This window comes from Mauremys reevesii, linkage group 10, assembly GCF_016161935.1.
Source record: "Mauremys reevesii isolate NIE-2019 linkage group 10, ASM1616193v1, whole genome shotgun sequence".
In the NCBI taxonomy this organism is placed as follows: Eukaryota; Metazoa; Chordata; order Testudines; family Geoemydidae; genus Mauremys; species Mauremys reevesii.
Genome location: NC_052632.1, coordinates 17,265,186 through 17,281,667, shown reverse-complemented (window position 1 = coordinate 17,281,667; position 16,482 = coordinate 17,265,186). Strand labels below are relative to the sequence as shown.

General features: G+C 39.8%; 1 protein-coding gene across 14 annotated transcripts in view; it reads left to right on the top strand.

Annotated features, from left to right (window-relative positions):
• Positions 1–16,482, top strand: part of ADAMTSL3 (ADAMTS like 3) — a 274,175-nt gene that overhangs the window by 130,627 nt on the left and 127,066 nt on the right. For 13 of the 14 annotated variants that reach the window (XR_005585749.1, XR_005585750.1, XM_039492789.1 and 10 more), the window contains one exon: positions 5,284–5,520. Coding sequence is in view for 12 of the 14 variants with exons in the window: in XM_039492789.1 (XP_039348723.1) it covers positions 5,284–5,520 (237 nt within the window). In the remaining 2 variants the exon portion in view is untranslated. Of the gene's footprint in view, positions 1–2,550; positions 2,669–5,283; positions 5,521–16,482 lie in introns of those variants that run through there. The other variant, XM_039492791.1, reaches the window with a different exon arrangement.

Genomic DNA, 16,482 nt, shown 5'->3' with positions numbered 1-16,482 from the left:
ACAGAAAAAAATTACACATGCAGCATAGAGAAAAAGAGAAGAAACATTTGAGACCCATCTGTGCGCATTTTTATGTAATAAAATGAAGGCTGCATTTTCAAAAGCTTAAGAAATCACAAAGTTAGAGCTATTGCAGTCACTCAGGATTTAAAGGATGATGCATTTAAAGGATCGATTTTGAGAATTAACACTCTTGTTTATAAAATTGAAGTAGTGAGAGATTCAGGGTGAATTCCTAGTCCCACTGAAATCAATAGGTGTTCAAATTTTATATTTTAAAGTGACAGGTGGCCCAAAACTGGAACCTTGAATCTGAATCTGCCACAGGATTCTTTGCTGCTTAACCTTGAATCTGAATCCCTTTGAATGTTGCGGTAGTTCAGAATCGGATTGAGGTCTGAAGCTGCCTTTACAGTTCTGGTTCTGTGCACTGTCTGGAAGGAGCCTCGTTTCCAATTTCCGTTCAGATGTGGCCAGAATCTCTCAAGGACCACTGTTCTCCTGAGCTTTCAGCATAGATGATGGGAAAACTCCTGAGAAAAGTTGCAGTGGTGAGATTACCACTTATTTGGGCTGAAATCTCAAGAGAAGAGCTCATGAAATTTTGGCTCCACTGAATTAAAACCTGAACTCTAGTCCTGATTTTACCTTGAATGCAACACTCCAGCCTACATCTAATCCAGATCTGACCAATCCAGCCTGAATTTATTTAAAATGAATTGTTATACCTATAGTATTATTTTAAAAGAATACTACTTCTATGAGTACAATTTTAGTTTGAAAATCAGGATTTTATACCAGCTTCTTTCTGTGTTAGTAGGTGTTATTGTTAACTATCTGAGAAATTCAGTATATATACTGCATAAAACTGATTGTCTGCAAATGTAATTTTGCTACATGATACATTGCACCACTAAAATCTATATTGAGGAGTACAAATGAAGCACAACTTAATATGTATGTGATTTTAATGAAAAGAACAAGAATCATTTTACCAGAAAATTGGTTTCATCTGGATTTCTAATAAAATAGTAGTAAGTTCACAAAACTCAAGCACAGTATGGAGGTCCCAGAGTAATATTAATGATATTTCAATCAGAAAATGGGTTTGAACAAAAGAAATCTACATTATAAACCTACATTAATCTATATTATAAACCTACTTACCTTATTTGATCATAACTCCGATACCAGTTACTTGATTCTTTAAAAATGTATGTATGCGTCAAACCTTTTTATGGGTGCTTCAGAGAAATAAACTATATAGGCTATTCATTATACACTACCCAGTGAGATTTTCAATCTTTCTTAAGCCCTCTGTTTTATATTTCCATTTTCATATATACTGTTAAATTCTAATGCTATGATGTGCAGTATGTGGAAGTGTTAAAGATAATCCCTTAGGGTCCTATTCAGAGAACAAGTTATTTGGGCCAATTCTGCATTAATTGTGTGTTCTTATGTGCCAGAAAGTCACTTTTATTTGCCAGAGTGACTTCCCCGAGTCAGAAATAACACAATGTAGTAGCAGAGATTTGCCCACACAAACTCCATTATCAACTTCCATTATGCACAGATAATTCTTACATCTGTTCAAAATACAGTGCATTCAAATCCTCTTCTTAGCTTTCACATATTAATCACTAAGTAATGTTAACGTCATTGTACCCCACTCTGAGCATCTTGGCTGACCTATAAATATTTTTAGTCCAATAATATTTCTATCTGTATATCTCTATGTGCCTGTATCTCTAACCTTTATTTTAATTGTAGCAATCATGCCACTGATGCACTCATCACCGTAGAACCTACGGCTCTCAGCCACATGTAGCTGATTAGTTGTATACGCCTGTACAATCACTTCCCTTCAGGCCACCTTTCATGCCTGCAGTCTGAACTTTTGAACCTCTTTCCATTAACATCTCCTCTCCTTTCCTTTCTGTTTATCTAATCGCCCTCTTCCCCCAAAATTGGAACTAACATTTGCAAACCATCATATTTTTCGCAAACCATCATATTGTTCACTCTGCTTGTATCCTCTACGTTTCTTTCTTCCCACCTCTTGTCTGTCTTTTCTGTATAGATTGTAAGTTCTGCTCTTTCCATATATTTGTGCTGTACATAGCACAACAGGGCCCTGATCTTGGTTGGTCTCTAGGTGCTGCTATAATACAAATTGTAAATAATAAAAATGTAGTTCTTTGGGGTCACTCATGAGGTGCTTGTTGAGTCTCTATGTTTGAGTAAAGCTGAAATGTGAGGCAGGTGAAGTGAGCAAAGAAACAAGAGCTGCTCTGGTTCCTTCATGTCCTTCCAAGTAGCCAAGAGGGAATAGGGAAAAAAGAGAAATAACTCTCCTTTCAAGCAGCAAGAAGTGAATGGGAGGAAAAAGTAGCTGTTGTGTAGTATTGAGCTGGTGGGAGCTGCAAAATAACTCGTGAGTGATGTCTTGATATGATGATGATTGTGTCCTGACATTGCATCAGCGCCCGGTGATGATGAGTTGTAACAACATCATGTCACAACCCTGTCTAATGACATCACTCCCTAGTTATTTTGTGGGTGGCTGTCTATGCTTCTGTCTGTGTGATGGAAAGGTGGCTCTGCAGCTGCTTAGGCCTGGAAGGTGTCCAGTCGGAGGAAAAAACTTACTGAAGCATCTCTGAGGGTGAGATTATCTGTATTCAGTTTGATTAGACATAGATTTGCACGTTTTAGTTTATTTTGCTTGGTGACTGACTTTGTTCTGTCTGTTACTACTTGGAACCACTTAAATCCTACTTTCTGTATTTAATAAAAGCACTTTTTACTTATTAATTAACTCAGAGTATGTATTAATACCTGGGGCAGCAAACAACTCTCTCTATCAGTGTTATAGAGGGCGAACAATTTATGAGTTTATCCTGTATAAGCTTTATACAGGGTAGAACGGATTTATTTGGGTTTAGATCCCATTGGAAGTTGGGCATCTGAGTGTTAAAGACAGGAACACTTCTGTTAGCTGCTTTCAGATAAACCTGCAGCTTTGGGGCAAGTAATTCAGACCCTGGGTCTTTGTTGGAGCAGACGTGAGTGTCTGGCTCAGCAAGACAGGGTGCTGGGGCCCTGAGCTGGCAGGGAAGGCAGGGGTAGAAGTAGTCTTGGCACATTGGGGGGCAGCTCCCAAAGGGGGTTCTGTGATCTGACATGTAACTTCTAACTTGACTCAGAACTAACTTCCATACGTTATTCTTATCCTCTAGCTGCAACTTCATTTACTGTGACAGAAGAGAACCATGCAGTGCCCATAAAAACTTTTGAGTCTCTTCACTCCTCTCTGCTCTTTAGGTTCTCTTTCGTGGAAGATAAGAGACAGTCAAATTCTGTTCTCAATTATAACAGTGAAACTCCTGTGAATTTCTCTGAAGTGAGTGCTGCACATGAGAGAAGAATTTGGTGCAGCATATGTATGATGTTATTTGAGGTAGCCTCTGCATATTCCCATTTGTAGGAATGTGCAGAGGCAACACCCTCAAAGAGTTACAGTAATTGTTAAGCAACTTCTCTTTTTCACTCAATGTGTATTTTCTAAACAAATCTGACTCATAACTGGCAAATGGAATTGCCCTATGTTAAATACAATAATAATGCAATGTAGTAACATCATTTTGAGCTACTTTCACTGTTAAGGGTTAGCATTGGATGAAGTTTCAAAGCACTGGCAGGGGTTTTACTACATGGGTCCCATTGACTTACAGAAGATGTTTGGATAAAACTCTGCACACCAGTCTGAAACATTAAGGATTATTGTTTTAATAAAATATTTTACATGTTCCACAAATAAGCCAGTAACATAATTTAATTACTACTTCATACCAAAACTAAAATAAACAAGGTAGAGCATTGAAAAGAGGTGTAGGCTAATGCAATGTCTTCTCTGCAATTCGTCCTGCTGTATGCATGTGGTTGAGGTAGCAGCAAAAGGATGCCTTTAAAAGGGACTCATAATCAGAGTGGAACTCTTACCCTTCTCATAGAAATCTCTCTTCCAGCTACTGCAAGTTGTAGCCAGTGCTGTGAAATGTAGCTGTAAATGCATTAGCATTTTCCAGGGAGGATTTAAATCCATCAATCTGAATGGCATTGATGCATTGTTCAGGTGCAGCACTGCTAGCTGACACTTAGTAACAAGTTTCCTGAATTTAGTTTACATGTCACAGTCTTTCATTTTTATGTCCAATGAAAATAAAACTCTGTTTGTTGGAAACACTCTCACATATGGTATATATGTGTGGCTGGAATTCTTGGAAGAATATGCATTCAGTCTAGCATATAGACTTTTTAACACTGGCCATACTTTTAAATGGAGTCTTTAGTGAGAGATTGTTTGACACACTAATTCTTTTGTCAGATCCTTCCCAAAGTTCTTTTCATATTAATCTATGTATGCCTTCACTGCTGCCGCTATAATTTTATATTATGTTTGAGTTAAATGCTTACATGTACTAAACCTTTAAAAATTGTTTGTTTAAATGTTTGTAAATAAGAAATTCCATATATTTAATAATTCAGCCGTATGTGCTTGAGGAACAAAGAAATTGAGTTCTCTAAATAAAACGTAAATTACATGCTCAATTATGACAAACTTGAGGTATGTTTTATTTTTAAAACTGTTTTCCCATGAAAAGGAGCATGTCTTTGTGTAAGATTATAGGACCGGGAATCAGAAGTTCTGGGCTCTGCTCCTGACTCTGCCACTTGCTCCCTGTGTGACGGCGGGCAAGCCACTTCACTTCTCTGTGTTTCTGTTTCTCTATCAGTAAAATGGGGCTAGCAAGCCATACCCTGTATGAAACTTCTTGAATGATTGTAAAACACGTTGAGATCCTGAGATGAAAGGAGCTATGAAAGTATCAAGTATTAAATATATTGGAGCCCTCATCTTAGTGATTCAAAAATATGTATTCTTTTAAAGCCAATTTTTACTGCAGAACCCAATTTGAAAAACAATTGATTTACTGTACGAACCATTGTAAAAAAGCTAGGGATATATATGAACTTGTGCTAGTGGGGTCACTATTATGGTAACATGCTTTACACTGTAACCTTCACAGCAAATAGTGGATTAAGCAAAATACGGTGTTTTAATCCTTGAAGTAGGACCTATAATATGGGCTGCCTTTTAGGTTGAGCCAATCCTTCTCCAAGCCAACTTGGGTAGTTTCTATATAATTCATCAGACACTATGATCCCAAATGAGAGGTGGTTTCTTTTTTTAAATGATTTCCTGTTGTTTGTTTTTAGGACTGCCCTTCAGATGTTGGTGACTTCAGAGCACAACAGTGTTCAGCCTACAATGATGTCAAGTACCAAGGACAGTTTTATGAGTGGCTTCCTGTGTATAATGATCCCAGTGCACCATGTGCCTTAAAGTGCCAAGCTTTGGGGAAAAAATTGGTTGTGGAGCTTGCCCCAAAAGTACTAGATGGTACTCGCTGTAATGTTGACTCCCTGGATATGTGTATCAGTGGAATATGTCAGGTATGTCAGTATTGTCTATCTAAAGTGTCCTTTGAGAGACATTTTTCTTTTATTATAGAATATTAAGGCGTGATGGAAAGTGCATTTGTTTGGGGTTTCCATGTAAAATTGTTTTGCTCTGTTCTTGTTTATCTTTGTACCCAGGAACATGGCTACTAACATTTCTGTAGGCACTAGCAGTTGTTCTTAAATACAACCCATTGTAGAAAGTTTTGTCTTCTACTTTTATTCATAAGCACCTAGCTGTCATGGCCATAGATATTGTATAGGTTAATAATATTTAATAGCATCCGTATTCAGAGCTTTGTTCTCAGACATCTAGCCAACTATAATCTGTGTAATCTATCAAAACTAGCTAGTGTGCTGCTCTCTAGTATGCCCATCACTCTGGCATCTGAGTAAATCGGATAAAATAACACTTGTTCTGAAGGAGTGTATTCTTCACTCTAGCCTTGCATTTCATTAAGGCCTCGCTCCTGTCTCCACTGAAGCAATAACAGGCTTGCTAGTAACTTCTGTGGCTGAACGATTGGGGTAGTGTGCCCCTGCACACCAGTGCACCAAGCATGTGTCTGGGGCAGCAAGCCATGGGGTGCGGCCTGCTGGTCGCTGTGAGGGCGGCAGTCAAGCTGCCTTTGGTGGCATGTCTGTGGGAGGTCCGCCGGTCCCACAGCTTTGGCGGCGGGTATGCTGAAGGCATGGAACTGGCGGACCTCCTGCAGGCGCGCCGCCGAAAGCAGCCTGACTGCCTTGCTTGGGGTGGCAAAATACAAAGAGCCACCCCCGAGTGTGTGTGTGACTCCTATTATTTATTTCTAGGGAAGCATTCCTGTGCACCAAGTCATCTTATTGTGGGAAGGCTTTCCCAAAGAGATGCTTCTGTATAGTAAGATGCAGGGCACTTCTCATTTACTGGACAGAAATTCTATACCAGAAGCCCTGGCACTAAGAGAGCTTTACTCACAGCACCAAGAACCATATGCAAGGCTCTGTCAGACAACAAATTCCTGCTTAACATGGCTGCTGTGGTGTGCCTTGAAGAGACAGCCAATGCCTGGCTGTCAGGGCCCACCCCAGGGGGTGTTCTGTAGATTAGGAGCAAGACTAACATTGGAGTGAATCTAGTATTGGTTTGGGAATGAGTGTAGCACCCACGGTATCAGAATGAATTTTTGCTGTTAGTCTGTATTAGCTGGCAGATGGTCCACTGCTTTTAGAACCAAATGAAACTTTCTTGTGGCTTTTACTTTCATACCCAGGTTTAGCCCATTGCAGTACTGGAGCCTGGTGATGATGAATGCATGGATCTCCATGGCTAGGTCTGGAACCCAAAAATGTACACAGCATTTCTGGCTACTGTTATTATGTGGGTGCCCTGGAATAGCAAGACATCCAGCAGCCCCCAGTACTATGTGCTACCTTGACAATCCCGGGACAAATATGCATGATCAAAGGAGATGTCATAGCTCTTTAAAAAACTTCCCTCTTACCTTCATCTCTTCTCCTCTCAGCTTTTGTTTTAGCCAGCTGATACTCATTCAGGTGTGCAACCTTCCTAGCTCCACTCATGTTCCACCCACTGCTCCCTCTAGCCTGCCCACTATACACCCCTTCTCCTTACTTGGAAACTATCCAGGCTGAGAGGTTTCTGGATGGTGCTACACAGGCAAGTGAGCTTCACTTGTGCATGGAAGGGTGAAATAAACGTACAACGGGTGCCCTGCATGCATGGCTATATGAGGTATTCTTTGGGCCAGTGTGGGCAAAACTTCTTAGTGGCTCAACCAGAATTACTTCTTGAACCTACTCCCCTATGAGACTTCGAACAATGTTGAGAATAACTTCTCTTGTTGTGTACTGTAGAACTAGCTGTTCCAAGAAGCAAGCATTCCAGGTGTTGAGAATCATTGTAGAAGAGATAGTTAGTATGAGCTGTACCTAGGCTAATAGATATTTAGGATAATTTTACTAGGTATAGATCTATATCTATACTTATTATTGGAATTATATCATCCATGCAAGCAAGTACAGAAGAAGAAAAGAATAATCATATTTGAGGCTTGCCAGCCTTACCAGTTTCCCATTAGCAAAGGAATATTGTGCCTGTGGTTTAATGTACAGTATACATTTATATAGCATGGATATGGTATTGCAATTAAACTCCTTCTCTCTGCAAGTGGCTATCGCTCTATTAAATGCCTGAAACGTGTGTGACTCAAATGCATGACATGGCCTGATGAGTGAAGTAGTTCTGTTATAGAGGAAAATTTGACATATTTGGCAAAAGACTGGTGCATGGATTATAGCAACCCTAGTATGTGATCTGGACCTTACTGTTGATTTTATGTGACTTTTATGTATTCCGTCCTCCCAATACCAGTCACGCCAACACATAATGCATCTGCTGCCTCTGAAATAGAAAAACAATTTTATACAGTGATCCTGTTAAAGAGTCAGCAGTTGCCAACAGAACCACACAGTGGTCTCTGATACTGCCCCATTTCCCCCTATCTTTAAAATAGAAGATAACCATAGTAACTGTGGGAGCAGTTGGCAAATACCACTAAAAAAAAAATCAGTATCTCCAGTATTTAGAGCAACTTTCAGCTGGGAGGATGACAAAGTGCTTCACAGAGTATCACTGATATGCCCAAAGTATCATTTAAACACAACCACTGTGTTGGGGTGCAGAGTGGCAGGCATGTGGGATATAACACCTTGCAAGCAGCACAGCAGGATTTTTGGGCTCTTACAAAGAATGCCATGGGACTTCCATTGTCTACTATAAAGTCCTACCCTCCCGCCAAGTATGCTGCATGGAGTGTGTATATCTGAGAAGTTTGAATCCAGTCTGCCAGTATTTGAACTTGTGGAGAACAATTTAAATGTATATTTATAAGGGCTTCCCTCAGTGTCTCTTTCTAGTATCATGAGGTGCTCCTATGCTCTGTATGGCTGACACCAAGTACTTTGAGCTATATCTATTCAGTTATTAGAATAACCCAAATAGTAGTAGTAACAACGAGGCGTCCTTGTGGCACCTTAGAGACTAGCAAATTTGTTTGGGCATAAGCTTTCGTGGGCTAGAACCCACTTCATCAGATGCAGAGAGTGGAAAATATAGTAGCAGGTATAAATACACAGCACATATGTGCTGTGCTGTGTGTTTATACCTGCTACTATATTTTCCACTCCATGCATCTGATGAAGTGGGTTCTAGCCCACGAAAGCTTATGCCCAAATAAATGAAGTGGCACAAGGACTCCTCGTTGTTTTTGTTGTTACAGACTAACACTCTGAAACCTGTCACCAAATAGTAGTGTTAGCTTAATTCCTGAGACAGGCAGGGAGAGCCCTGTTACATAGTTAAAGATAATGGAATGACCCAAGAACTCTTCTTCATCATGCCTCTTTTCATTGTTGTTTCTACTAATTTACAGGCGAAGATTCTACAGCATCTGTTGGGAAAAAATAGGTGCTTAGAAAATTAGTGTGCCCTGCGCTATGACTTGTGGGTTTGGGTCCAGTGCTTCATAATTTCATCCAACCTCAATAAACTGTTAGACACTTTTTCTCTGATCCATATTTGTTCACAAACATAAGATTCCTTCTTTAGCCTGCCCTTGCTGCTGAAATCCTTCTGTGATGGCACAATCCAGTATGGGCTTTTGCTCCATAGAGAGAATAAAAATAAAAAAGTATTATACTTGGGTGAGGTATTGAATGAATAGTTTAAAGCAGTGGTTCTCAACCAGGGGCCTGGGGCCCCATGGGGGCCCGCAGGCAGATTTCAGGGGGTCTGCCAAGCAGGGCCAGCATTAGCTGAAGCCCCACAACATGGAGCTGAAGCCTGGGGCCCCAAACCCCGCCATCCAGGGCTGAAGCCAAAGCCTAAGAAACTTAGGTTTGTGGGTTCCCCTGTGGTATGGGGCCCTGAGAAATTGTCCTGCTTGTTACCCACTAATGTGTGCCCTGGCTTTTATATGGAGAAAAACAGTTATTGTGGCACAGGTGGGCTTTGGAGTTTTTATAGCGTGTGAGAGGGTGGGGGAGGGGGCTCAGAAAGAAAAAGGTTGAGAACCCCTGGTTTAAAGGATTTATTAACTTGTAGTTCTTGTTTCGTTAGTATTTGAACTCTCTTATTAAAGAAGTGTGACTAATTGATATAATGACTTCTTAAATCTGGAATCATATTGAATGACAGTACATTGCATTTATTCTGTAATAATATCAATTGCTGTAAAAGTTAGGAGTGGAATTTTTTTTGGTATGAGGCAAAAGGGAGGTCACTCTAGTAAAAAGTAATATTTGGAGACTTCCTCAGAAGCTGACACAAATGTTTCTCAATACCTCTACTTAACCAGGAAAAATAAACAAATTGATATATAATCTTTCCTGCAAAATGTGGTTGCGTAGTCAACAGCTGTTAAGGAGAGAGACAGCATAAGTTGTGATTCTCCACAGTTGTTGCTATAAGATCAGTCTGTTGAGTTCTGACATATACTTGGCATAGGCTGCAAATACCTTGGCAAGTGTTTTTACAGTTAACTCATCTAAATAAACATGTCACACTGCTGATGTGGAGATCTTTGCTTTTGTGCCTGGGAGCACCAAAAAACTAGTATGAGGAGATTGGCCTGCCTGATTCTCTTCTCCAGCTATTCCTGTTTTTGCTCATTTAGTGTCTTAAAATATTGGCAAGTTTTATAAGATCTCAGCCTTGTTAACATAAGCATGATTTCACTTCCATCTGTTTTCATATTCTTAGTAGGGTTGATCTGGTTCACTAATTCTCTCATTCAACCCAGATCCTAGTATACGCTCCTTAGTACAGTACATATTTACTGTAGCATTAAATCAGTGTCGTCCAGCTTGATTTCTCATTCACTATATGTACTTCACTTAACAGATGGATTCAAACTAAATAAAGCCCCTTATCAAACAAAAATATGAGTCCACAAAACTGCTCTCTGGATAAGAGAGGTTTGGAACTTCTGGGAGAGTAAAATCTGAGGCAAATGCAGCAAGGAAAAGCTTCTTGAGAAAACTATTAAGTTATTTTGGGGGCTGCTTGAGGCTCACCTCAGCCAAACCATTCAATCATGTCTTAGTTTGCCACTGCCTTGCTCCTGCTACCAAAGAAAATATCTGGCGCTCTTATGTTAAACAGGAACGAGTCAAAGGTCTGCTGTCAAGAAGATTTTCACACTTAACTTCTGATATTTAGCTGGTCCCTGTACATGAGCACAGCAGCCCAACTCCTACCTTACTTCTTCCCATAATGTGTTCCTGCTGTGTCCATCTGGGTGCGGGAGGTCTGTGGGCAGGGAGGTTTAAAAAAAAATCTGCATGTCAGAAACATGTGGGCAGCATTTAACCAGTGACAAACCCTGTATCGGGGCCAACCCTTCAGTTTGGTTTTTGTGTGTGGTTTGTTTTTTTGTTTTTGTTTTTTTAACTCATGAAGCCGTATTTTGTCTGCCAAACACAGAATGGACTCCTTATTCATTTCATCACCTGGAACTGATAATCTTCCTAACCTGGAACAATGCTTTTGGAAGCATGTATGTGTATCTGCTGAAAGACTGGAGTTCTAATGAATAACCAGGGCAGTTTTGTCACAAACCGGTCAAAACTGATAAAAACTCTCAGCTGAACTTTCCATCAAGTGTCAGCCAGTCTGTGGTCTAAAAGAAAGACCATTACTGTGCTATATTTTGTAGCATATGGTATAAATTTAGCTGTCATGTGGAGTGCCATCAACTTCTGCCATGATTAGTTCTACGCTGGGTATGTCATATACTTTGTGATGTTCCAATTAGGTACCTTTCACACTTGCCACATAATAATAATAATATAATAATAATAATAAAAATTAATAATAAAAGACACTCTGACCCAGGTGTAAATATTTCTTGGTTTGATCTCTTAAATATGGTAATCATAAGCTATTAGAAGTCTGTCCTGCCTGTTTTCTATGCTTAATTCTTAAAATCAGATTGAATTAGTCATCTGATCTGAACCTGACTTCCTTCATTCTGAATGTTATTTCTTCAGAGTGCTAGTCTGAGGTATTTTGTGTACTTTCCCTTTGGGTTTGTTTGATTTAATGTTCAACTATTTTCACTAAGGGATTGTTCAATTTCAGACGTAACTTTCAAGAAATATTTTGAAAAAGGGTTTGTTTCTTATTTTGCTTTCTTATGATGTCTAAAGAAGCACAGAAAATATTTTTGATTTAATTTGTTTTTAATAGGTTTTTTGTTTTTGTTTTTTTTTTAACCTTAAAATATCAAGTATCTCCAGTCTGTTCTTTACTGGGTTTGCTGGAACACTTGACTGGAATCTGAGTTTGTATATATTATTATTCTCTCACTGTAATTGAAGGGAAAGTACTGTTGAGGTTTCCCCAAAAATGTCCTTTTTCCAAAATATTAATTGGTCTTAGTACTTAATTGCTAACAAAAATAAAGTTGCTCTCGGCTTTTGTGATGCTACTGGTTCTCCAGTCCTCCTAGACACTTGTAGGCTATAGAGAAGCTGAATTTCTGATTAAGAAAAACAGCAGGAAATAAAACCTTTCAGGTCTTCTTTATGCTGCAGAAGGAAGCAAAAAGAAGGCACAAGTCCTTTTCCCCATCCTCTTAGCAGTTCAACTTAAAGCAAGTTATTGATGGGAAGAACTGATTTCGTGGTGCTTTGTTCCAAGATAGCCTTTATGCCAAAATCATATTCTCTCCATGAGCTCCTTTAGCTGTAGTGCAGCAAATGTGGGTCAGGAGCTAACCACATATTGGGGTATAAAGAAACCCAAAGAGTATCAGTTAAATGGGTTGGTCCATAGCAGACCTCAGTTAAAATATGTTTCAGATATAAGTTTATGTAAATCTGGTAGGAAAATTTTGCCACTAATATGCATGGAAATAACATCTTCCTTGTCTTTGTTATTATTTATTTTAATCACAAATAGAAGTGTCAACTGTGATCAGGGCCTCCATTGTTCTAAGTACTGTACATCCACATAGTAAGACAAAGTCTCTGCCCTGAAGAATTTGCACTCTAAATGGACAAAGGCAAAAGCTGGCTGAAGATTTATTAATTTCATTTTAATGACTGGGATCTGAGGCACTTGTGTATTGCCACACAGGAAGTCTATGGCAGAGTTAAGAATTTAACCCAAATCTGTCGAATCCCACCCCAGTGCTTTAATCACAAGACCATCCTTTCTTTCTTTCTTTCTTTCTTTCTTTCTTTCTTTCTTTCTTTCTTTCTTTCTTTCTTTCTTTCTTTTCATAGTATTGTAAAGGTTTGGGGCATGTACAATTAAGAATGCTCTCCTTGGTGCTGCTTGGCATTGTCTCAAAATATAACCACTTCCCATGGTGAGTCTGTCTACACTGGAGCTTGGAGGTGTAATTCCCAGCTCGGTTACATGTACACATGCCAGCTTTGATCAAGCTAGCATGCTGAAAATAGTAGTGTCACTGCAGCAGGGCAGGTGGAAGGATGGATTGGCCATCCAACTAAGAAACTAGGGTCTTGGATGGAAGTGTAGTTGGTGCAGCTAGCTTTTCCCACCATCCATCCTGCAGGGGCTCCACAGCCATTTTTAGTGCGCTGAAGCAGTCAACGTTAGTGTATGTAGGCTTACTGGAACTGGAAGCTAGATCTCCAGCTCCAGTGTAGACATAACTCGGTCTGTGAGGAAATATCATCTTTTGATTGAAGTATATTATCTTTTGAATGGAACTTGGACCTCTAAATTCAGGCAGTTTCTTTGTATTATCAGCCTGAATTTTTATACACACAACCATAAAATAATACATTACCGTGTCTGTGTAAATACTTTATTAATGTCCAAAAGTGCCTGCAATGTGAACTCCCCGGGGTGTGTGTATATAATGATTCACATCAGACACCGTTCACTGAGCATCAGAAGGAGCTTACGGTGAAGGCACTTTAACGTGTTGTTAAGGCATTTATAAAGGTCTTTCAGAAGCCCTTATTTATATTTTGTGCCTAGTAACTTTCTACTTTTGCTCGAAATTGTAACTTTTTGCCAGATACCTTGTTTTCCAAACTCCTGTTGCTAATGCTGGAGTATTGCCTGCAGGGACTTTTACTTCCTACCACTTTAGCCTTTCTTTCTATAAAGCTGTCAAATATCTAGTGGATTCCCTCTGATCTCTAATTTGTCTTAGCCACACTCTTTTCTTATCTAAGCGACTGCTAGTACTCAGTTTGCTGTGTTTTGTTTTCTTGTGGGGGTGGGGGGTTGTTAGCTTTGCACAGATGTGGTTGTAGGTCCCAATTCAGCGGGGTACTTAAGCATGTGGGTAGTGACATTTCCTTCAGTGGCACAACTCAGATGTTTAAAGTTAGGTACATGCTTAAGTATATTGCTGAATTGGGGTATTAATCACCTTCAAATCTCTCTAAGGGCTAGTCTACACTTACGAGCCGGGTCGACGCGGTGAGTTCGACTTCTCAGAGTTCGAACTATCGCGTCTAATCTGGACGCGATAGTTCGAACTCCGGAAGCGATAGTTCGAACTCCGGTACTCCACCACTGCAAAAGGCGGTGGCGGAGTCGACCTGGGAGCCGCGGACTTCGATTCCGCAGCGTCTGGACAGGTGAGTAGTTCGAACTAGGGTACTTCGAATTCAGCTACGCTATTCACGTAGCTGAATTTGCGTAGCCTAGTTCGACCCCGCTTCTTAGTGTGGACCAGCCCTAAGCCAAATTTGCCTTAATATAAAGTAAAAGTGTATCACCCAATCAGAAAAGCAGGTGACAGAGTAATCTGATCCTGTATATTTAATTAATTAATTTATTTATTTGACAGCTTTCTGATAGATTAACCACATCAGGCCAAAACCCACTCTCACTGAGTTCAGTGAGATCCTATTGTACTATCCTGTATATTTTTGAACTGGAAACAGTGGTGTGTGGGGCGGGGCACTTGCTCTGATAGTGGTCCTGTAATCTCAGAGCTGCCTCAGTGCTTTAACATGTTCTTGCATAAAAATTAAATAGTTTTAAAATACTCTGTTTTATTTGATGGAAGTGGATTTACTGTTTCGGAACATATTCTTGAGCTTCTTGCCTTCATATATAAAATGTTGCAAAATATGTAGGAACTCTTTTGCGGACCCCCTTAGTATGCAGTGGATATTTGGTATTGTATTTCTTTTTCTTCTGTTTTCTTCATTGCTTAACATTCCTTTCCCGGGTATTGAGGACAAAGGGATTTGGGCATCTGATTATGTCTCTTGATGGTAAACCCCATTAATTTGGTTTATGTTATGCTCCTATTCTCCAAGCCTCAAACCTCATTTTTTCTTTCCCTCCCTTCTTTACTTCTCAACCCCCAACTTCCTTGCTCCATACATACACATCAGGCCACATTCACTCTGGGGAAATTTTCTTAACCTTTCCCGCTGCCGCTAATATCAGTCCAGTTCCACAGGTGGGAGCCCTAGAATAGACAGCCATTGGTAGCTGCAGCCATGTATTCATCCCAAAGCAGTATGGCATGACTGAAGGGTACTGATATCTGAAAACAGAGCGTATTAACCTTGTGTCTCTAACCAAGTTACACCTAAACCAAAATTTTAAAATGTCTGTGGCAGCTAATGAGCCATCCAAGCTAGGGATAACACTGGTGGAGGTGATCTGCTAGTAGTGATGGCAGTAAATGATTAGATATTTTCCTTAGTGTATGCAGGTCCTGTTATCTGTCCATCTTTTGCATGGGACTGAGTTGCTGATCTTCAGTGTGGAGAAGGAGCTTTGTGAGCCTTTTCTCCATGCTCTACTTGACTTTTCTTTCACCCGTTTTAGAAATAAGCTATCCGCTGATTCCACCATAATTCAGAAGGTTGAGCATGGGTTACATTGTGAGTGAAGAGAGACACTTTACATGATAGACTCTGCAATTTACAACAGGGCAAAGATACATGGGAAATGTTAGAGTAAGATGCAGTATAAATTCCCCATGATGGATTTTATAATCATGCTTGTGTGGTCATAAAAAGGAATTCCCATGACCATATTTAAAATTCACTATCTGTTTATAGATGCCAAAATCCTTAACATCTGCCTGTCATGTGGTTTTGTTGTCAGACAAATAAGGCGGGAGAAAGTACAGTAGGTAACTGTCATTCATGGAATAAAAGCCGTGCAGTGTGTGAGCATAAATTCCAATATAGCTTTTGTTTTTCAATTTTGTGGCTTACAAAAAAATAAAATAAAAATGACATCCTTTTTCTCGGAAAGTCCTGAGGATTTTAATCAGCCATAAGCAGGCAAACTCCAATCGATTTAAAAGGAAATTTGCCCGAGTAAGCACTAAGGGGTTTGCCATACTCTTTCTTTTAACATTTGTAGTTAAAAAACAAAACCAAATGTTATGGCCCTTTTCAGCCTATTCAATGCTTGAAGGAGAGATTTCTGCCAGAGATGGCTGAGGAAATGTTTATCTCACACAGTGCTTGTTGCCTTTTGCAATAGGTGGCTATTTTTCTGAGCTCAGTTTTAATTCCTACTGTTGTAAAGTTGAAGATAGAAAATTAAATGTCATATCTTGGTTTCCCCCATGCAACGCCCAGTTAAAAATACTTTGGGTAGGATCCGTGGGGAAACTGTGGTGGAGCAACCTGGAGATAGCTGAAGGATTAAAGCAGCAGCGACTGCTCTTTGTGATCACCACGTCCTGTGGGATTTTGTGGCTTTTGATGGATCCATAGTGTGGGCAAATTCATTGACTACCTCCCTTCCACACTCTGTCCACCCAGAATATAGGAACATGGAACTTGCCATCCTGGATCAGACAAGTGGTTCAGCTAATACAGCATTCTTTCACCAAGCTTGGCCAGTTCTAGATATAGTATTTCAGAGGAAGGTTACCAAAAAAAAAAAAAAAAAAAGCAAACAAACCCTACAATAGACAGTTGTGGGAT